Source organism: Archocentrus centrarchus, chromosome 7 (assembly GCF_007364275.1).
Source record: "Archocentrus centrarchus isolate MPI-CPG fArcCen1 chromosome 7, fArcCen1, whole genome shotgun sequence".
In the NCBI taxonomy this organism is placed as follows: Eukaryota; Metazoa; Chordata; class Actinopteri; order Cichliformes; family Cichlidae; genus Archocentrus; species Archocentrus centrarchus.
In genome coordinates, this window is record NC_044352.1 from 29,260,676 (window position 1) to 29,283,588 (window position 22,913).

The 22,913-nt window shown below is 40.7% G+C and overlaps 2 protein-coding genes across 2 annotated transcripts; one reads left to right on the forward strand and one right to left on the reverse strand.

Moving 5' to 3' along the window:
- Positions 1-1,311: 1,311 nt before the first annotated feature.
- chrna4b (cholinergic receptor, nicotinic, alpha 4b) lies at positions 1,312-10,423 on the forward strand. The gene is made up of 6 exons (XM_030733221.1): positions 1,312-1,428; positions 4,129-4,280; positions 5,382-5,426; positions 5,513-5,622; positions 7,080-8,511; positions 10,298-10,423. The coding sequence occupies exons 1-6, from the start codon at positions 1,377-1,379 to the stop codon at positions 10,421-10,423; spliced, it is 1,917 nt and encodes a 638-aa protein (XP_030589081.1). The 5' UTR covers positions 1,312-1,376.
- Positions 10,424-16,695: 6,272 nt separating this feature from the next.
- Positions 16,696-22,574, reverse strand: zgpat (zinc finger, CCCH-type with G patch domain). The gene is made up of 7 exons (XM_030734028.1): positions 22,403-22,574; positions 21,342-22,008; positions 21,056-21,189; positions 20,745-20,909; positions 20,038-20,160; positions 17,602-18,013; positions 16,696-17,191 (listed from the first exon to the last, which is right to left on the reverse strand). Exons 2-7 carry the CDS (start codon positions 21,959-21,961, stop codon positions 17,053-17,055), a joined length of 1,593 nt encoding a protein of 530 aa, XP_030589888.1. The 5' UTR covers positions 21,962-22,008; positions 22,403-22,574; the 3' UTR covers positions 16,696-17,052.
- Positions 22,575-22,913: the final 339 nt, after the last annotated feature.

Here is a 22,913-nt window from a genome sequence, read left to right on the forward strand (position 1 = left end):
ATATCCTTGTTTGGACCGCTTTTCTTTTACTCTATCATATAACACGCTCAGGAAGAACTGTCAGAAGTCAAAAGCCAGCTTCTGCTTTATCCACCCTTATGTAAGGATGACTCTTAAGTTTTTTAAGGTATTTTTTTTTTTTAAGTGTCTCTAGTTATTATACTCTTTCTTTGGTGACATTTTGGCACTGCTGGGGGAAAATGAAAAGATCTATAACAACAGGAAATACACCTCTAGCAAATGTGAGCGTCTGAATAGATAGCTGGCCTTGGCACTGAGCTCTGCTGACGTATAAAAACGTAAAGGCGACTGGGAGGGAATACAGAGATGCTGAAGAGGGAGAGAACTCTTTCTCTATGTGTGAGACATTATGTGAAATTTGACTGCAGGTGAGGGTCAGGGGTGTTTAAAAGAGGAAGGAGAGGGGGAGAAAAAAAAAGGTTGGGTGGGGCTCATGTGCTCCTGGGAACAGTGCAAAGGGGAGACTGAAGAGTATCCAAAGGTACCACAGTATGACTCACTGGCACTTTTTAACACTGGACTTTGACAGGTAGCAACACATAAACTGTAACACAGCTCACATACAAATAACTGCTCTACAAAACCATTCAGCACTGCTGCTGTATGTACTGGTAATCGAAAAAGTCAACATCCTCTACCCCATCCTCCTACCCATACCACCCCATACTCCTTCTCTTCCTCTCTCTCTCCCTCACACTCACACACACACACACACACACACACACACACACACACACACACACACACACACACACACACACACACACCACACACACACACACACTGACAAAAAGTTCCTTTTCAATGAAAAAAGTAAAGAAGAGACAGAAAACTAGAACAGGGAGAAAAGAAAAATATGTAAGTAGGAGGGGAAGATAGAATACAAAGAGAGAAATGAGGTGTATGAGAGAGGGAGAAAGAGAGCGGAGATGAGGTGAGGAGGCGAGAGATGAGAGGCGAGGGAGGGAGTAATGTTGACAGGGAGGGTGGAGAAGAGAGGGATAAGCCAGCCACACTTGGATGAAGGATTCCAGTGGAAGGAGGAGGGACTTTGAAGTGTTGGATCAGAAAAACTACACTGTGTGTTTGTGAGTCCTTCACACTGCTGTGACTGGACAGAAGAGAATCTGAAAAGATGGAGAGATGGACTCAGGAGGACCGTTGGACCCTTCGCTGACACAGACTTACACGACCTCTCCCTCAAGGTGTTCAGCCTGATCTGAACCTCATGAAGACCTGCTGTCACAGGTCAGACTTTCCAGGCTTGATCACTTCTGGGATGACTGACCACAGGGACTGAAATCAGCAGAAGTTGGAGGGAGTTCACTCACAGAGTTGGATACCACTAGATCGCTATGGATTTCTACAAATGTTTGAGCTTACTTTTCTTCATTCTTCCTCCACAAGGTAAATAATTCTTCTTGGTGTCATTAAAGCTGTATCATCGCTCACATTATGTGTTGAGAAAAGGTGGGAGGGATGTTTTTTCATGTTTTCTTAAGGTAGAAGTGTATATTGAAAAGGAGGCTTAAGGTTTTAACTTCTACTCATCTCAAATTAGATTTTTTTTCCATTCCTTTTTTTCTCTTTAAAATATCATGGTGTTCAAGTTATTACCTTCAACAAAGTTGCACTTGGACTCAGTTCACTTACGCACGACTGTTTAACCACTTTACTCAAAAGCACTGCCTGTATTTGCACCATTTTAATAGGTTTGCCCCTAAATAACAGGGCAGTCCAAGAAAAGACTGAAAGGCATCAGATGGCTTTGCTTTTTCTATAACATAACCGAAGCTATTCTCCTTACCCCAGTCATCTTTATTCAGTCCAGCCCAGTCTCATTATTTATTAGACAGGCAATGATTTTTGCTGAGGGCTAATTTGACAAGATGAATAATACAACCATGAAAACACACAACCTTTGGGACACAGAAACTTGTTTTCTGTAGTTTTCTGTTGAAGGGTAGAAACCGCCTGTGTTGCTATGCAAGCTTTGTAGCCTGGTAACAAGCTTCATCTGCCTGGTTCAAGTGCAGCATTCACTTGAATAAGTATTTGCTACTGATGCAATACTGTCCTATGAGAGGGCATTGATCAAATGAGGACAGATTTGGACCCCGTAACTCTGACACATCTAAATAACTAACCAGGCATTTCTTGTGCTTTAGAAAACTGAAAATCAAACTGTGAAGACTGTCAGTAGAAATCCCACTGAATGTGAACTTTCACATGATTCAGATTGCTTGATTTTTGTCTGCATGAGTACATGCTCTGTATGCTGGTAGATCAATAATATTTGAAAAATGTAATGATGAAGAGTGAATGTCTTGGAGGTCACATCATACAGAAGTAAACTCATCTAACAGTTGTTGCTGCAACGATTCCTGCTCTGAGTTGCATTTTGCCAAAGTCACAACGCCCCGTGAGCTCTCCCATATAAACCCATCAGTTCCAAGGCTGCTTTAGAAATGTACCTGAGCACCCTGTTTTCTTTAATATTGGCTGCACTCAACAGATAATGCTCTGATTTGATGTGATAAAACAACGACACCTTTGACAGTCTCTCTCATCTGAACATTTCAAGGTTGTTGGGTGCCTGGAAATGTCAGACAAACTCAGGTGAATACAGGAAGACAAGACATGGCAGAAAAAAAAAGGAAACTATATCCATTTAATAAGATATTGATCCCAAGCTTTTAAAAATAGTGGATGCCAGTTTTCAGGCAACTGAAAGACAGCCCATCAGCTTTGATTGAGTGGGTAGGAGGACCCAAGAGGGAGGCCAGCAGCATGACAACGACACCTGTATCGCTATTTTAAGGATACAAGTCAGGGGTTTGGGAAAATATATCCTCAGAAAAGTGGCAGTCACTGATGCAAACCTATGGAAAGTGTTCCAAAGGAAAGGGGCCCCAGCCAAACAAGGGTGTGTTGGAAAAACTGTGTCCAGAAACAACACTAATATATTTTTGAAAAAGCCCTCTTTTGGATCTTTTTTTTTTTTTTTTTGAAGGGATATTTGACAACGCAAAATAGAAAAAACCTCCAATGCTTTCCTTCTTGTTGAATCACATGACTTAAATCTTTTTAAAAAGTAATTAAAAAGAAAAAAAAAACACCCTGGAGCTCCCAGTTAATATACAGAACAATGTATTGTACAGTATAAGCGCCACAGAGAAAGAAAGACATTGAAATATGCAGCACTGCCAGGCATGTAAAAATATCACTGAGGCCAGTAAAATAAATCACTGCCTTTGAGAAATTGCTATGACAATGAATTAACCTGCACAGCTGCACAAGGTTTAGAATGGAAAATGCCCAAGTTGAATATGGGGAAAAAAGGACCACAATGCAAAGGATGCTGTTGTGTCAAGGCCTCAGGATGATCCCTTTCTCTTTAAGTGTTCCCAGACCTCGCTGGGTGCTTCTCAGTGCAGAGGGATGTGATTGAGTTGCTTCATCAGAATGGCTGTTGAAAAGGAAGAGAGGGAGAGAGTGAGGGTGGATGGAGGAGGGTGGTGAGGGAAATGTCTGGACAGATCGCTCCATCAGCACGTCTGTTCCTTCCTCTTATTCCTTTGCTGCCCCCTCCCCTCCCCTCCCCTCCACTCCAAACCCTCCATCGCTTATTTGTCCCGTCTCTCAGATCCCATCTCATGTAACCATAGACCACCTGTATAATAGAGGTCACCCTACTTTTAGATTACACAACTGTATTCTTTGGTATCCTTGCATCAGCTGAATCCATTATAGATGAATGTATTGTGAATGGAAGCAAATATTTTCACCATTAATATTATTCATGTAAAATCCTGGGCTGTATTTCATGAATAAGTGCACAAAAAATAGATACAATGGTTAACAAAACCATTATGAGGGTGTGCATACGGTCAGTAGAGAAGACTACACAAACTCAACGGGTGCAAATAGCATGGAAGCATAGAAAAGAACATCCTATGCATTGCAATTGCAGTTCTAAGCAAAGACCAATTAATCTAGTTTAAAATTACATAATGGGACTGCACACAAATTATCCAATTAGTGTAAACTTGTTCCCTCTTTTAAATTTAAATGATGTTTTTAATGTCTTCTCATCTCTGCCCTCAGTTTGCTTCGAACTTGGAACCTCGTGCCATGCTGAAGAGAGGCTGCTCCAGAATCTGTTTGCAAATTACAATAAGCTCTCCCGGCCTGTGAGAAACACTACAGACACAGTACTAGTCCACTTCGGACTATCTATTGCTCAGCTAATTGATGTGGTGAGTAAAAGCTGACGTCTTTCTTAAGTTTCATTCATAACCACCATTGGATGTTTAAGCCCAGCTAGCATTATTTGGGGTTTTTTTGTTCTTTGTAAATCACATGATCTGTGCCTTCTTCCTTGAAGACAAAAGAAATAGTGGGGGACAAAATGGCACCCTTATAGTTTGTTTAGACATTATGTACATGCACATATCAATAAAGCTGATTTGACTTAAACAAGTTCTTAACAGTAAAGCTATCCTTGCAGTTACAAACATCTTGGCTTGTTGAATGGGTATGCAGTACAGTACATGAGACAAAATTTCTTTCATTATATTGAATGTTCTGTTAAGAGGCGATTCGGTCTTATGTACTGTATATTGATAATAACTAGCTGAAAGATACACCATGCAGGACAGATAAATCAGCGGAAATGAAGCCACACCGACAGAAGACAATGCATTATTTTTCCAAATTAAATTCACTTGTCAAGTATGCTAACACAGACAGTCAATATTCAAAGCTGTCTCCCGAACAGCAATCCAGACACAGCTGCTATAGACAAAAATAGCATCGTTATCCTCCCTTGTCGCTATGGTATCTTTGCATCCCAGACATCCTGTGGTTTTAAATGCAAGTTTTAATATGCATTTTACACAAATGTCGCTGGGATTCTGTTGACTAAGGTAAAAAACGGTTATATAAACACCAGTGCAGAGCCATTTAAAAGTTTCCTGGTGCAAGATTGTGCAGCAGGGATGGCTTTCCAGGTTTCTGACACACAATTAGTTGACAGTACTTTCTCCACCTGCCTGGCAGTGGGAGTCAACTTTAGGTGAAGTTGTCTTCTCCTGCACAGCGTATTCAATGACTGCTGTGTCTTAGATGTTCCTGGGAAAGAGCTGGAGAAAGCAGCTTGCCAGCAAAGAAGTGAGAGGGTTTTTTTTTTTTGGTTGATTTGTTCTAGACGTGATTCATGTGTGTGTGTGTGTGTGTGTGTGTGTGTGTGTGTGTGTGTGTGGAGATTTGGAAAAAAAATTCTATCTCAGTGGTGATAGAGTGAAGATTGGCATACAATTAATTGTCCCAGTAATTTTCTTTGCTCTTTTCATAAAAAGGATGAGAAGAACCAGATGATGACTACAAATGTCTGGGTCAAGCAAGTAAGAAATGATGAGAGAGAAAACGCATGTGAAATACAGTCCAATATGATGCTCAGTGCATAAATATGATTAATGTTTTGCTGCAGGAATGGAACGATTACAAACTCCGCTGGAACCCAGAGGATTACGAAAATGTCACCTCCATACGTATCCCCTCAGAGATTATCTGGAGACCTGACATTGTCCTCTACAACAAGTGAGGATCTGTGTCGATACATTTTATTTATTTTTTTGCTATATGAAATTTTCAGTCACACAATGTGCTTCCTGGGCTTTTAAATGTCACCATTTCAAGGTAAAAATGATCATATGGCAAGTAATGTTCAGATTCTGATGATTCAATTCCAACAGATGGCATGACTGGAGGAAAAACATGAAGATTCTGCTGCTGTGCCAAACATCTTGTCCTGTGCCAATGTCATAAAGTAATTTAGCTGAAATAAATGTGATCAAGGTCAGTCCTAATGGATGTGGTTACAAACATAGCTCAGTATGAAGGAAAGTAATATATTAGGCTGGGAATTAGATGATGAAATGTAACCAAATGTGTTGCAAAAGGGCCACAGATAAAATGTATTATATGTGACTACCTCAGGTAAACCTGGAATAATTTCATTCCAAAAATGGGAAATCAGCTAACATGAGTTTGCTGAAGACCTAACATTCAGATCCATGTTATTGTACAATGATTGCTGTTTTCATGGTGGAATGACTGAGGCTTAGTCACTTAACTGTGTCAACTGGTAAGGCAAAACATGGCAAACTCATTTGTGAAGCGCATTTCATACATAGTATTTCAAAGTCTTTTATAAACAACACTAAAACAGCAAAAGGGCCACATTGTGAATAGGCTACATGTGCATTCAGAGAAAACAAAGATCAGAGAGGTTTTCTGATTACATTGGTTCAGGCTCTTTGCTTTGTAGACTTGAGCTGAATGGTTCTGAATGAGCTTTGCACTCTGAGATGTAAAACTGAGATTGCTGGTTCAGATGGTGAGGGAGGAAGTAATAGATGGTGTCAGGTGTTTAAAGGCAGGACTGTAGTGACCACAAAAGAGAGAAGAAACATGATCTTTTGTTTTCTCTGGCACACAAACACCTCGTTCACCTGCAGAAAATTAGAGCCGCTGATGTCTGGAAACAGAGAATCTTTGAGATCTTTGCCCATTTGGAGATGCATACATGTAAACATAAGCATCTTCGACATAGATGAGCAAATGCTCATTCTTTATTTGCAAAGATGAGTCAGAATAGTTGATCAATTAAATAAATATAGCATTAGTCTCTACCAATGGAACGCACAGGTCGGTTTTTACTGTAAAAACCGCTCATAGCACTTTGCTTTACACATAAAAACATAATCATAATTTTCTTCTCTATCTATTAGACAAAAAAAATCTCAGGTCAAATTGTTGTCACATGAGTTTTCCGACTAGAGCTTAGCTATCTCCGTGGCAACTGAACAGACTTCATCTACCGAGGACATGTGTGAGATGCGGCTGACCTTGAACATTTGAAAGTAATGCTTGAAGAAGTCACCCAGAATTGAACTCTCAAAATTCAACTATTAAAAACGAGCCTAAAATGTAATCTAAGTCTTGATGTATATGTTTCAAGCTTTTTCCCCTTTTTCTTCCCTGTTCATCCACAGCGCTGATGGCGACTTTGCGGTAACTCACTTTACAAAGGCACATCTGTTCTATGATGGCCAGATAAAGTGGATGCCACCAGCCATTTACAAGTCTTCATGCAGCATAGATGTCACGTTTTTCCCTTTTGACCAGCAAAGCTGCAAGATGAAATTTGGCTCTTGGACCTATGACCGTGCCAAGATCGATCTGATCAGCATGGCCGGTGATGTGGACCAGATGGACTACTGGGAAAGCGGGGAGTGGGTCATTGTCAATGCAGTGGGCAAGTACAATACAAAAAAGTACGAGTGCTGCACAGAGATCTATGCAGACATCACTTACTACTTCATCATTCGGAGGCTCCCATTGTTCTACACTATAAACCTCATCATCCCCTGTCTGCTTATCTCCTGCTTGACTGTGCTGGTGTTCTATTTGCCTTCACAGTGTGGGGAGAAGATTACCTTGTGCATTTCAGTGTTACTGTCCTTAACAGTCTTCCTCCTGCTGATCACAGAGATAATACCATCTACATCACTGGTGATTCCCCTGATTGGTGAATACCTGCTCTTCACCATGGTCTTTGTCACACTCTCCATCATAATTACTGTCTTTGTGCTGAATGTACACCACCGATCACCACAAACGCATGGTATGCCTCATTGGGTGAGGAGAGTATTTTTGGACCTGGTACCCAGAGTCCTCTTCATGAAGCGTCCGCCAGGCACAGCAAAGCAGCACTGCAAGAAGCTTATTGAGATGATGCACCGTCCAACAGCGATATCTGCCACAGGCAACTCACAGGCCTTCTGGACAGGTCTAGAGACTGGGTTGATACAGATGGCTCAGGCTGAGAATATACTCCCAAAGACACAGTCTGACAGCCCAAGCATCCTTGTCTGCTCACCTTCTCCACCCTGTTCCCCTCTTGGAGAACAAAATGAGGAAGATCATCCGTTGAAGGCCAACATTTTCTGCCGGTCCACATCTGGTCAGTATTCAGTTCTCTCAGAGAAACAACCCCTACGCAGACACAATTCAGCAGCCTCATCTTCTTCCCAACTGTCGTTGCCCCCAACTTTGCCAATGGGCCCACTTCGCGGCATGTCCAAGGAAGAACCAAGTAGACTGGCCCCGAATGGTCGCTCCCACAGTGTGGAGCAAATGTGTGACCAACAGAAGCAGCTTCCTCAGAAAGCCAGACATCTGTGTCGCTCCAGCAGCGTCCAGTACTGCTGTCTGCATGATGATGGGGTCATTGGATCAACGGGTCCAATGAAAAAAACAGTCCCTACAGATCAGCTAGCAGAAACCCTAAAAGCAGAGTCCACAAAAGATGCAAGTACTCAACAGGATGCTGTGATTCCAACTATTTCTCCAGCTATGAAACGGGCCATAGAGGGAGTTCAGTACATCGCTGATCATCTCAGGGCAGAGGATGCAGACTTTTCGGTGAGTTGACAGAAATAATCAAATCTTGGTAACTGTGTTTCTAAATATTCATAAGGTCAGAGAAAATCTTAAATATTACTCTTTCCAGAACTGTGTGGTTTTAAAATTATTTTCTTTGAGCTGTCATTTGACGGAAATGGAAGGATGAAATGTAATATTTGATCTGTTATAATTTGTTTAGATAAATTAGTCAGTATCTGAACCCAGCAGGAGAAACTTGGTACCTCAGTGTGTGTGTGTGTGTGTGTGTGGTGGTTCCTTAAATGTCAGCTTGTTTGTTAAAAAAAAACAAAACTACCTGGCAACTTTTGTCTGTCAGTCAAGAAAGGCAGCAGAGGAACATCAAATAAAAAGAACAGGTTCCAACTGGATTTTACCTGCCAAAATGTACGTCTATTCAAAAAGCAGGAAGGACAGGGAAAAGAGAAAGACCCATGGTTATATCTCTGCACTCACTGCCAACAAGCAGTGTCCCTCCCTTTCTTTTTTTGTCATGTAACAGAAGATAAAAGTATCCCTGAACAAACAGGTAACCCTGTTATTTTGCATGTCAGAGTTCCTTCTAAGCTGAACTCAGCCACTGAGTGATATTGTTAAAGTTCTCGGATAACTGTAGTGCGCTGCAGCATGACTGGAAAAATGGTGTGTTTTAGGCAGTGTGGGCTGCATCTTTTGTGTTGCTCTTATTTGCTTTTCATCAACTATATATGCAGAGCTGCACGGCAACCAGCATTGTTCACATACTGTACTTTTCCTATCTATGCTGTGTACTAGAAGGAGGCTTTAAAAATATTATTCACTAGAAAAAGCACAGGGCCGTATAAGCCCTGCCAACACTAATATTGCTATTTTTAAACTACTGATTCTGCACACTGGAAACCATGCAAATTTCAGTAGGAATTTTATTACTATACATTTGTTTCTTTTCAGGACTTTTGCTGCTGGCTTTTGCATATGTGTTTATATACTGCTCCCATGGTTTTTGGTCACAACTGCATCTTTTCAGGATGAACATATGCAAAACTCAGAAGGGATGCAAAATTGGAAGAGCAGCTCTTATGTGCACATAAACACATAATCAAAATCTAGTATCAGGCACATGACAAGTCACTCTGCGTTTCTTTATTAAAAAGCAAGATAAAAGTGATGTGAGTGAGTCAGTAATAACAGTAATCAGGATTTTCTGATGATAAAAGAACACTCACTGTGAACAGTTGCATATGCAAATGCTATGCAGACCAATTAAAAGTTTCCAAGAAAAGAATGACCATCAGACAAATGACATTTTTCAGGACTGTTCCCTAAATCAAGTCATATTTCTAGTCTTTAATTTTGGCAGTGTTTAAAGAAATGTGGCTTGAAAAAGTGTTAAGCATCAAATAATTCAAAATATAGCAGTGATAAAGTGGCAATTGCAAAGTTTCTTGGGGAAAAAGTTTCTGTGGGATATATGTGAGGAAATGTAATAATAATAATAAAAGAAAACAAGCAAACTATTGTATTCATTGACATCAGTCACTGTCAATGCCACAATACACTTTCTAGCTCTAACCAGAGGAAGCCTGTCTTTAAAACAATGGGACCTCAGCAATTTGACCTTGAATTTTTCATAGGAGAGACACAAGCAAGGATTGACTGACATTTAGGAGATAGCAGACTCATAATGAAAAAATCAGCCATTCGAGAGAAATCAATCAAGGGTGAAAACTGACAGCTGGTAGAAAACAGAAGGTGGTGTGGATTGAAATTTGAAAAGTCCCTCTGTCTTGTTTCTCCTCTCTGCTAGGTGAAGGAGGACTGGAAGTATGTGGCCATGGTCATTGACAGGATATTCCTCTGGATGTTTGTGCTGGTGTGTATCCTGGGATCCGTGGGACTCTTTCTTCCTCCTTGGCTGGCTGGAATGATCTAAAATCTCTGCATCAAGAAAAAAGAACACACAGGATGTGCTCTCTTATTCTCTTAAAAAAAAAAAAGGTTTATCACATATCTTTTCTTGTTCTATTTTTCAAAAGAACTACTTGTCACGTTTCTTGCTCTTAGCCCAGGTCATCAGAAGGTTACCCGCTAAGAGACAAGATGAAATATCTATCATCGATTTCAGTGGGCATATAAATTCTTTATGAGGGCAAAAGGCCAACGGCAAAAATATCCTTCCATGCCACTCCATTCTGACATTGAGCTGAACGGCTCAGTCTGTCACTTGTAAAAACAGTGAAAAATTGACTGTAAGTCATGTAGAACTGTGGATAACCCCACAGAAAGACCAAGACTATGGGCACGGGGAGCTGTTCATAAGACTGTATAAATTTTAATTTATAGCTAACTTTTAACATTCCTTCAGTAATGTCAGTGTTGCAGTAAGTGGACAGTAGCACAGACGAATGTGCGGTGCTTTGGCCAAATATAAAAAAATATATATATTCATAAAATGGTTACATTTCTGTCAAACTCAACTGTGAGAATTCTTTGCTGGGTGCATTCAGATGTGCTGCTTTGCACAACAATCACTCCATAAGTAAGCAAACATACAGCTTTGTGATTTTCTAACGGCAGCGCATTTATTCAGTCATTCTCTGTTTTCAACTACAGCGCTTTGATGGGTTGGAGGGTGTGGAGGAGGGGGAGGGTATTTAAAGTCCTTCTTTCCATCGATTTTGTTTCTTTTGCTTTATAAAGCAGAACAGATACTGACGAGGATGATAACAATAAATGTGGCAAAGTTATTACCGTACAAAGAGAAGTAGCATTATTTTTCTACCTTGGGTTAAAGGTTTTGAGATGAATTTACAACTGATTAGTTCCAATGTTTCATTCCAACATTCGCTCCACTTTCACGATGACTCGACTTTTGTCGCGTCACATAATGGATCTTTTCAGAATCTACAACGGCTAAAAAACCAACATAATTAAAGTTCATTAATGAGTACACCATTATTCTGTGAAAAACGATTTCATCTGCGGCGCAAAGGTTAATTGTACTGCAGTGTTTTAAAATAAGTTGGCAGAGGACGGTTTCACACTCAACTGCATTTCGTTCTGTTCGTCTGCTGCTTCCACAGGAGGACCCACTTTGGAGTTTGTTTTTTTTTTTAATGCATTGCAAAAATGAATCTCACATGTCCCTCTGTCCTCAAACAATAGCTAAAATAGATACTATATTTAGAGGCACTTATAAAATTTGCAAGAATAAAGCAATCATTAAATAATTATGGCCCTTAACAGAACAGTCATGGGTACAGCTGACTGGACAGTTTATGATAACAGCAGCTTTGCTGAACTGTATCTTTTTTCAGATTAAAAACAAAAAAAGTTCACTGGTGATCAAAAGCACATCCCTGTACATTTGTCAAAAAAAAAAAGAATATACACACATTCTTCATTCAGATGCTTCTCTTCAGTTTATTAAAGTTAATGCAGTTTTTTGTTTGATTTCTTTGCTTTTGTGCCAAATTGACCCTTGCCTGTCATTTAAAATGTTTTGTGCTTGTGTCAGATGTTTTTGAAAGCCTTCTTTGATTTCTTTATCGTATATGAACAGTTATAACACATTTCTACTTTTATTAATTTTATGTGTGATAAAATAAAGTCAGAGTCTGAATAAGGTATACGTGAACGTATGAAAGGCTTCTTTTTTTTTCAAATTTCCATTTCAAAATTTGTGCCGTTCACCCAAATAATTGAAAGAAATTAAACAAAAACCCCAAAACAGGAGGACTGATGAAACATGAAGAACAGAACAAACATACAACACATGAACTCAATTACTCCACTTCAATCCTGCTCTCATACATCTGCACACTATTGCTCCATGTGAATCAAACTCCAGATCTGATTAGGTTTAAAAGCATGTAATATTACACCTGAACGCCCGAAGTGACGACCTCAATTTTGACCTCAACAAACAAACTATTACATTTCCACCAGCTCAGCAGAAGGCTAACCATTGATCATTATGTAAAATCACAGACAGGAGAAAACAGCAATTTAGCACAATATAGAAACACGGCCCTTTTAAACAAGGTGAAGTGGCTGCAGTGCTCTCTGTTTATTCACAGATTTCAGCTCAAACTCTGGAGGAAAAAAAGGTGATGACAGCCTGAAATACAAATGAGTACTCTGGCTTTGGTGCAACTTCAAAAACGCAGCATTATTACAAACACGAGTTTAAGTCAGTCTTTTGTCTGTATGCAAAGATTCATATATGAACGGATATTAATTTCCATTTATGCCATACACAATATCACAGTATATTGTTGGTGAATTCTGAAATGAAATAAGGGTGGTCTTTATGAAGCCGCAAATTAATTTCCATTAAATGATAAGCCGTGCCTTTTCAGCATGGATCTCATATGCATAATTTCAGTATTAAATACTTGTAGAAAAGCAAATGGCAGAACTCCATAACAGGTCCTTTGTGTCGGCTTTTGCAAGGAACCAATGCAAAAAGCTACGCAGGTACACAAAGTTATTAATTTCAACTAAATGTCATGTTATTGAATTTACCTTTATGAAAAACTGACCTTCAGTGCTAATTTCAATTAAGTGATTGTCTTCTGAGATGCATATGTGCAGACACGAACAGCTGTTTTAATTTAATAATGTTGGTTCAATCCTGCAAAAAAGCTACTTGGCCCATAATGAACCTTATGATAGCTGCTTTCTTATTAATACTGATCTATAATCTTATTTGTATCAGGTATTGGGATGAAATTCTTGGACCCATTGTCAGACCTTACACTGGTGCAGTGGGTCCTGGGTTCCTCCTGGTGCATGACAATGCCTGGTCTCATGGTGAGAGCATGCAGGCAGTTCCTGAGGATAAAGGAGTTGATCTGGGAGGAGATCCCTCAGGACACCATCCGTTTTCTCATTAGGAGCATGCCTTGACGTTGTTAAGCATGGAGGTCATACAAACCACTGAGTACCATTTTAAGTCACTGAAATGAAATTTCAGTAAAATGGACTAGACTGCCCCATCTTTTTTTTCACTTTGATTTTCAGGGTGCCTTTGAATTCAGCCCACTGTAGGTTGATAATTTTTATTTGCATCAAATGATGTGACATCATTTCATTCATAATACATTACCCAGTCCATATCAGTATAGGTATCCAGCATGATGTTTTTTTTTTCCCCATTGAGATCTGATGTGTTTTCAAAGTGTTTTTTTTGTTGTTGTTGAGCAGTGTACAATGTATATGCATGGCATATCTTGGCGTGGCGCGCAGTCTCAGCGTTCTAGCCAGCTGATCACCTAGCGCTGCGCTGGGCTGAGGTAACATGATAACACCAAACACACTGTAGGAAAACACAGTGGAAAACTATCAGTCATGGATTGGCCTCCTCAGACCCCAGACCTCAACATTATTGAAGTGTCATACCAAACATTAACTTTCAATCTTATTAGAATTCTACAATATGTTTTCTAATCTGAAATAAAAATTGAGCTCTCTCAGCAGAACTTCAAGTTTTATGTCTGGCAAAGACCAGGGACCTCCAATCGCCTGATTCATCTTCACAGTGAAATACTATCCCTACAGTGAACACAAGGGTGCCTCTCAGTGTCCGGGACAACGAGACGGGTCAGAATTCAAGGTGGGGTGAATGCATCAAAATACAGAGCGGTCCTGGCTTCAGAGTGCAGCAACCTGAACCTGGGATGACGGTTCACCTTTCAGCATGACGGTGAACCGAAGTCTAAGGGTAGATTCAGCACAATTCTGCGACTTGAGTGGCCCAACCAAGACCAGACTTAACGTCCATATGCCACCTGCAGATGGCAGTTCGGAGATGATTCCCATCCATCTGGAAGAGCTTTAACGGATGTGCCAGGAGAATGGGATAACGTGCTCACATCCATCCATAGCTTATAGGGATTTACCAAGAAGACTCACAGGTGTAAATGCTGCCAAATGTGTTTCTATAAAGTTCTGAGATATTGAAAACCTTTCTGAGCCTGTGATTTAAAGGAAATTTTTGAAAAATGACTTTGTCATCGTGTGTCATGATCTAAACTGTTACAAGGTGAATGTGTCTATATACGTGCAGGTCGCATGTATGTGCACTGCATGTACACAAACAGTATGCATTAAGTAGTTCTGTTTTTAATGCTTCTTTGGAAGCATTAAAAGCATCTTAAGAGAGATTTTCACAAAGTCACTTTCATCTAAAGTAAAATTCACAATCCAAAAATTAGTATCCCGAGCCAACATTTTCACAAGGGAACAGCATCTGCATCCAAGATTCAATGCCAACTGGCCACAGAACAGCCTGCGCCTGTTAGGGAAGCAATCAGAACATTACTGGCAAGCTTAGCCATTAAACCATTTCTATAACGACTGTAAACCTGAGCTGGAACGTCTCTACTTTTGAAGTAACCTGAATGAATGAAATACAGGTTTTCTAGGTCATGTTTACATGTAAAAGTTAAAGTGAGACACTTGTGTGACAGATTACCATTAACCCTAAAGCCAAACAGTGGCTTTTATAGTCACAGTATCCAAAGAGTGAATATTTACTTGTTACTAGAAGTCACATTTTATTTCCTGAATGTCAATGAAATAAACCAGCCTGTATCGATGGAAGAACTATGAATAAACTAGTTAAGCACACGCTGGTGCATGCAAGGGGTGAAAACAGAAGACAGAAATAAAACTTTAAGTTGAACGGTTAGCTGGAGTTGGGACCACAGGTGCCCAGCTCTGGGGCTTGAAGATCAACCACAGTAAGAGACTTGGTCATAATGCAGAAATCTGACAATAACAAGCCTACACTTTTGCAAGATTGGGCTTTTTTTTAATCTTATTATTCTATTATTTTAAAAGACGCGTGCCAATAAACCTGTCCGTGCTAGAATGATACCTGCATGTACCATATGTCCTTATTTCCTGTACAGTATAGGACTGCACATACGCAATATTGGCATTATTTGTAACTGTGGATTTAAAACAAAATGAATAGCACATCAAAACATACAATTTTCTTAGCAGTATTAGGCAAAAGTATGGCACAGAATCGGGACATTCAGACTGAGACTCTTGTAGCTTTGGAGCCCTCAGGTGAAAAGCTTACAGTGAAATCTAATGAAGTACTATATCTGCGAATGTGTCCGCCTAATTATTTCACCCATTATACCTCCTTACTCATAATCCAGCCTCTGATGAGTACTGATCAGCAGAGAAAACTTGCCTATGAAGGCCAGCGTGAATCCACGTGACACAAGTGTCTCTAGGAGTGCGTAGTGCACTCAGACACCCACCAATGTAGACAACACACCTACAGTAGGACACACAGTGACTGTGCCTCTAGCTGGGCACTGACTTGAGGCTCACAAATGGGGTAAAGTGTGAAGCACAGACCCTCAAGGGATCTTATTAAATCAACACACATGGTGCATTTTGCCACTTCCCCCAATGATCAGCGAATTCATTGTCATCCCTGCAGTCATCATCAAAGTGCTGCCACTCAACAGACCAAAGTGTGAGCGGGGGCTTCCCTCAGGGTACAGAGAAGAGGGTTCAGGAGTTCTGCCTGCGTGGCTTCCCCCTCTCTGCCAGACCCCACGCACAGGCTTACACTGCATCTCATTGCAGCTGTTATTGCCTTAGCAGGAGGATTTCACAATCTCTTTTCCTTCAGGGGCAACATTGCTGATGGTCACCAGTTTCTCTAGCTGTCTGTCATGGACTCCAGCTCACACTAAACTTCTACATATTTTGTCTCACTTTAGCCATTTAAAAAGGTAAAATGGAGGTGTTTTAAATCATAAAATGATGAAGCTGCTCATAAAATGAAGACCCAACCTACAGCTTCCCACCATCACGACTGCAACCTTTTACCTCATGCAGCCACCACCCAACCCTACAGACAATGTGCGTCAGGTCTTATGAGCAGGCAAGCTGCTCTCCAAATTCATTATTTAACAGAAAGGTTACAGTTGCAACTTCAAAGATGCTGTATATGAGCCATAAGAGGTGTGGGTGTAACTTCAAAACTCTGCAAAGGTCTTCTAGCTCCTGAGGACGTAATTTCAAAAGTATGAAAGTTCACGTATACGGCAGCAACCACTGGAGCGGTTCTTGGCCGGAATGATTGAAACCTCTGCCAGGAAAGTCTAACAATGAACACATTACAAATTCTGTTGAACGGACGATTTTCTTTACACTGGAGCTCAGGTGTGTAAGAGTGTGTGCATAAAAACAAACCAAAGTGCAAAACGGGTTCTCCAAACGAGCTTTTTAGTTTGGGTGAAAAATAAAATACACCTAGAAAAACAAACGTTCATTAAAAAATGAAAAACATTTTCGAACATTATTGAGACATCTATAGCTGGACGTTAAAGAAACATCAATTCTGAGAAAATAATCCTCCAGCACTTAAAAATAAAAGAAGAGCAGCAAATTCATTCTGCATCAAAAGATGCTGGTGAGAAACAAAAAAAAAAAATACAGTGTAGCAGAAAAAACTGACAACAGGGAAGGAGCAAAAGTTCATTCCAGGCAAGCAGAGCTTCCCTTCATCCTGAGCTCAATGAGCTGAGCTTAGAATTCAGTCATCTTCTTGTGTGTATCAGCCTTCCTGTGTTCTCTCTGGATGGACAGCTCCTGGGCTTTCTGCTGGGCCAGCAGCCGGCGTGCCGCTGACAGCTTCTCCTCCAACTGCTTCAGTATGGATGGGTCCCTTTGCACACATGAAAAAAAAACAGATAGATTAGGAATTGTGGAGAGATGATGAGTCAAAACTGGATTTAGCTGCATTTTCTACAGTAAGTTGGCCCCAGAACCAAGTGTCCAACCTCACAGCTTCACACCTTATTTACATTTTTGCACAACTCCCACAGTCCTTATTTGTAAATTCACATTAATTACCACTTTAACTCTCGGGAACATTATAGCAGCTCATATTTCACAATAGTGTGCCTTATTGCATAATGCAATGGTTTCTAATGTGTCTGTATTCACTGTGGAAGTGACAGCAGCTTCTGAGGTTCTATGGGGAAACAACTGGCTGAGAAAGTACAGCTAAAAAAGAAAGTACAGCTAAAAAGAAAGTACAGCTAACGAAGACTATATATTGAACCCAGTACTGACCTGCCTGCCTGCCTGCTGAGTGACTCACTCAGTTTTTGGATCTCCCTCTCAGTCTGGGACACCCTCTCAGCAGCCTGGAACAGCCTCACATTCAGATTCCTCTTGGTGCTTTTTCCTCCCCTGTAAGCCTCCACTCCTGTTGCTGCTGAAGGTGCAACAGCACCCCCCTCGGGAGGATGAGCGGTCTTGCCTCCAAGCTTGTGGTTGAGAAAGTCAAAAACGGTGCGGCCCCCTCCGGTGGCGACGCGAGGTTTTCTTCGTCGCTTCGGACGGCCTGTTTGTGTGCCATCTTTGGCAGCCTTGCTCTGGGTGCGTCTCTGGGTGAGCTCAGCACACTGGTCCAGAGACTTACCTTTGGGCAGGACCACTGCCATCACTGGCTCCACTCTACCTTCCTGTAGCTTTCCCAAGCCTGAAAAGAAAAAAGAAAATGAGCGTGCAACAATACAGTGCATTGTGTTTTGTTTTTTTTAAATCTGTATACATGAATATTAATTTTTCTCCATTTCAACACCTTATTGTATGGAAATCAGAGCTAATTTTTCAGTTAGAATAACTAACTATGAACACCTATGTATTCAATCTGAATCAGTGTACTAAGATTCTGATCCCACATAAAATTAAGTCTCTGTAATATTAGTTTAGTAGTTTTACTGTAATTGTGGCGCTTAATCTTCTAGTCATCAGTAGTTCTTATAATTTTGTTCAGTATATCCGGTATGTTTGGTGTGAATGTACCACAAAGCATTTTGAGCTAATATGAATACTTGTATTGTAAACATGAGAAGCATACAGTTATGTACTTAACAAAGCAGTGCAAAAGGAAAGAGGACAAAGCACAAAAATGTACACAAATTCACACAAAATAATTTTGTGTATCTGTTAGATCAGAGGTCCCCAACCCCCGGGCCGTGGACCGGTACCGGGCCGTGGGACATTTGGTACCGGGCCGCACATAAAGAATAAATAACTTAAATTATTTCCGTTTTACTTATTATCTGCGCCTAAACTATATTTTATTTTGAAAAATGGGCGGATTCGCTCCGTTACTTCCCTCATGACTTCCTCTTGACGTGTCAAGACGTTTCTGCTCACATGATACGTCACCACTAAAATTAAACCCAGAAGCTTCAGGCCTGTCTAACGAAATCGGTTGGTTGACCTACATAACGCTTCTTTAAATTTTTGAGTGCTCAACAAGAGTAGAAAAGCGCTATGTAAGAACTAGTCCATTTACCATTTTTATTTATCAACACCGGGGATAGCAGTGAGGTAGACCCAGCCATCAAACTGACTCTCCAGCGCTTGACACCGCGGCTCTGCAGCCACGCTCCATGTGAAATCGGCCGAACCCAGTCAAACCAGAAGCCAGCAAAAATGAGTATCAGAGAAACAAGCTCAGGGGGCTTACACTGATTCAGTGTTATGGTGAGTTGTATTTTTCATGCGCTTTATACAGTAAAAATCACCTAAGTCGAAGTCGCACAAATCGGGTTTTCGCTCTAGTTGGATGGCATCTGCAGGTCCTGATTTTTCCTAACATTAATTCCAATAAAATCATCACATAAATCCGTCGGATATTCACCTACCTCGGATGAAAAATCTGGTCCCATTGTAATAAATTTCCAGTTAAATGTGATCGCATAAACTGGATGAGTTTAGCGCTAAAACACTCCTCAGCTCCTGTCCGCCCACTTCCATGCATCGGCTCGTTCGTGCACAACTACACACACACTAACAACGCCTGGAAATTGTTTTAGTGTTTATATCAGTTAATTTCACCGGGGACAATCGTGGCAAGTGTAAGCTACAAACTTGCACTTACGAGTAAAATTTCAGATTATAAAATTTGCAGAAGCAAATTCATAGATGAAGCAGAAGCCATTGCAGCGAAATTCGATAATAGACCCCAAACTGGGCCATTTGAATCCGACTGAGGTGATTTCTACTGTATTTGTTTTTGCGGTGTATCTTATTTTGAAGGCATGTTTTACCATGGCTCTAACAGCTGACCAGGGAGTGCTGTGGGCAGAGAGCCTGTTATTCATGTTGAGGCGGGATGTTACGAGAACGCTGCTGATAGAGCTGCATACGAATACAAAGTGGATTCCCGTTTTTTATTATTATACGTAGAAAATATCACACTTGGTTATGGTCGTATCATTTATTTTGACGTATTTATTCGCCACACCTTAAAAGCCGGTCCGTGGAAATATTTTCTAACACTAAACCGGTCCGCGGCTCAAAAAAGGTTGGGGACCACTGTGTTAGATGACATTTATGAACTGACACTGTATATTTTTAAAGTGAACCTTGTTGCCCCCTAGTGTCTTCAAACCTTCATACACACCCTCATATATAAAACAGTGCACCAGGAGAGGACATTGTGACTCCACAGCCTAAATGTTAACTGCATTGTGCACTGTTTGCACTCACCTTTTCCATATTCATAGCCCATTTTAAGCATAAGCTTGGATCCAATGCCCCTGGTATGTGCCTCCCAGCCACCAAAACTAGCACTGCTTGACGTTTCTGTGGGTTCCACAGCAGAGTCTAAAACTGTAGCACAACAAATAAAAATCAGATCAGACAGTCAGTTATTTTTTTCAAGGTGAGAAAGTGGAAAACAAATGAAGCCATATTCAAATTAGAAACTTCCCGATATATATTATTGGCCCACTGTTGACCTGGGACAAATAAATAGTACTGGCAAATTTGTTTGAGCTGGAACTTTCTTTTTTTTTTTTTTTTTTTTTACAGAAGTTACTTTCGGTTGCTCCCATGTCACAAGGAGTCGCCACAGCGGGCAGCTGTCCATGTTTGATTTGGGAGTGTTTTACACCAGATGCCCTTCTTGATGCAACCCCATAGGGGATGTGTCTCTAGCTACAAATGAACCAGCAACCTTTTGCTTCCTAAGCGAATGTGTAAACCACTACACTATGGAGCCACCTTTAAAAAAAAAAAAAAAAAAAAAAATAGAACAGAATCTGAAAAAAATGCCTGTGGAAATTTACAACTGTTTCATCACATACTGTGTTTGTACAGCAGAGTGGCTCTGACCCTGTTGCCTTTTTACTGGCAGGTAGACTTAAAAAGTTGTATTTTGCTCATGTTCTTTTTTTGGCAAAATGTCAACACACCTTTTGCATATCCCATAGTATCTCCATCATCAATGTCATCCAAGTCAGAGTCAGAGGAGAGCGGGTCTTCTTCCCTCAAAGGTGGGATAACACCATCGGCCTCAACCACAACATCTTTAAGCAGCAGTGAGTCAAGTTTCACAGTGTAGAAACCGCTGTCAATTTCTACCATGAGAGGAAAACTTGGAATTATTTCACCAACTACTGTACTGGGTATTTTTATTTTAATATTGCACAATCACAGTTAAATGTCCTACATGTGATTTCTATGAAACAGAGCTTACATTATGACCACTCTGTGAACAGAGTACCTTTTATTTTGCCTGGGTACCAGATACCGTCCTCATGGCGAGCCAAGCAAGACGAGCCTTCTTCAAGATTACTGAGGTCGAAGTCTAGGAACTCTCTGAGCTCTGACACATAGACCACCTCACCGTGAGAAAACCTTCAATAGTAAGAAAACACTACATATAATTATCTGTGTATACTGAACTGAGATCTGTCAAGTAGATGATACAATAAATTTTTATGGGATTAAACTGACAGAAGTTCCAAATTCAGTATTTTATTTCTTCCTGAGTGAAAGTGAGAATATACCTGCAGTTATCCTGAAAGCGGCATTTATCCTCTAGGTAGAATGGGCAAGGTTTCATAGACTTCTGGGTGGGGTAGACGTAGAGCACTCTCACTTGTGCCTCATCTCCATCTGGCGGTTCTGCCCCCACCACCATGGCATTATGATACTCCAGTGTTCCCCATGTTGTCCGGTATGGTGCTCTTACTTTGGTACCACTAAGTACATCATCTTCTTCCTCCTCCTCTTCTTCTCCCTCTCCTTCTTCATAATCCACTACCCCACTTTCCCCTTCCTTAATCCTTTCTTTGGAATCCGAGCTACTACCCGAAGACTCCCCAAGTTCAGAGTAGAAAGCAGCAAACTCAGTATCCAAAGTGCCGTTTGCACTGTTTGTATCAGCTGCTGCCTCTGAGGTGTTCACCTGCACTCTGCTACTTTCCTCGAGGCTGGCCAGCAGCTTACTTTTTCTGACAGACACCAGGCTGGCCTCAGTAAGCTCTATCAACTGGCAGAGATCTTCTTTCAGTTTGAGCAAGTCTGAGTGTTGGGTGGGGTCCAGGCCAGCAGAGAGGGCTGTCTCCACCTGCTGTAACTGGGCACTATAGGTGGCAATGGCTGTCTCAAGGGATTCTTCATCCATACTGACACTTGGCTCGAGGCAGGACAGGAATGGGCAGATTCAGCCCCCTGGCACAAAACAGAAAACGCGAAAGGATAAAATACTTCAAAGTGAAATCTAGAGCTAAGAAGACAGACCATTTTTAAAGTCACTCTTTAGAGGCCATCTACTTATAGCGAGGACTATAAACTGCCAGATATTTCAGTCACAATATAAGGCCAAAGAGGAAGCATAGCTTTGTGAATGTGGGGAAAATCTGGGAAATACAACAGAATTACACTCAAAAGCTCTGATAAGAGCAGCCTTGTGTACCGACTGTGTCCTGGTGTGTTATAAGCTACCATCACATATATCAAAGGATTTAACGCCGCTGTGACCAAGCAGTCATATGTTTGCAACATTATCACAGACTGTTTTAGCTCTTAGCCGTCTTTAAGCTAACTTTTACAACACTTGTATTACCTTTGTAATTAGGCCAGCTGTATCATATCCACCACACCGACGGAAAATCACAGCCGCAAAGAAATCTTCTACATTGAAAATTTCTGTAATTCAAATAACTAAATGCAGATACTGGAACTCTGCAGCACCGGCAAACATATGCCTTCACATAGATATGAGCCTGATGTCGGATCAGTGGCGTCAAGCTGGGTAAGTGAACGGACTTCCGTTGTGAATTCTCTTCTTTCAAAATAAAGCTAACATTGTTAGTCATCAAAGTGGTTTCGACAGCTAAAAACTGCTGGCACAAAGTAACAAATGCGGTTTTCTAGGGTTAAATTATTATTTTTAGCTATCCACAAATCACAGTTATACAGAAAGCTGTCGGTTCATATGCTCGTGTGTTTTTTTTCTTTAACAGAACTTTTTTTTAAAATAACAAATCATATAAAATGTTGCTATCCAAACAAAGCAATAGCCACTAACGTAAATACTCAATTAATTACTGTACCACCACTGGCATATTAAATTC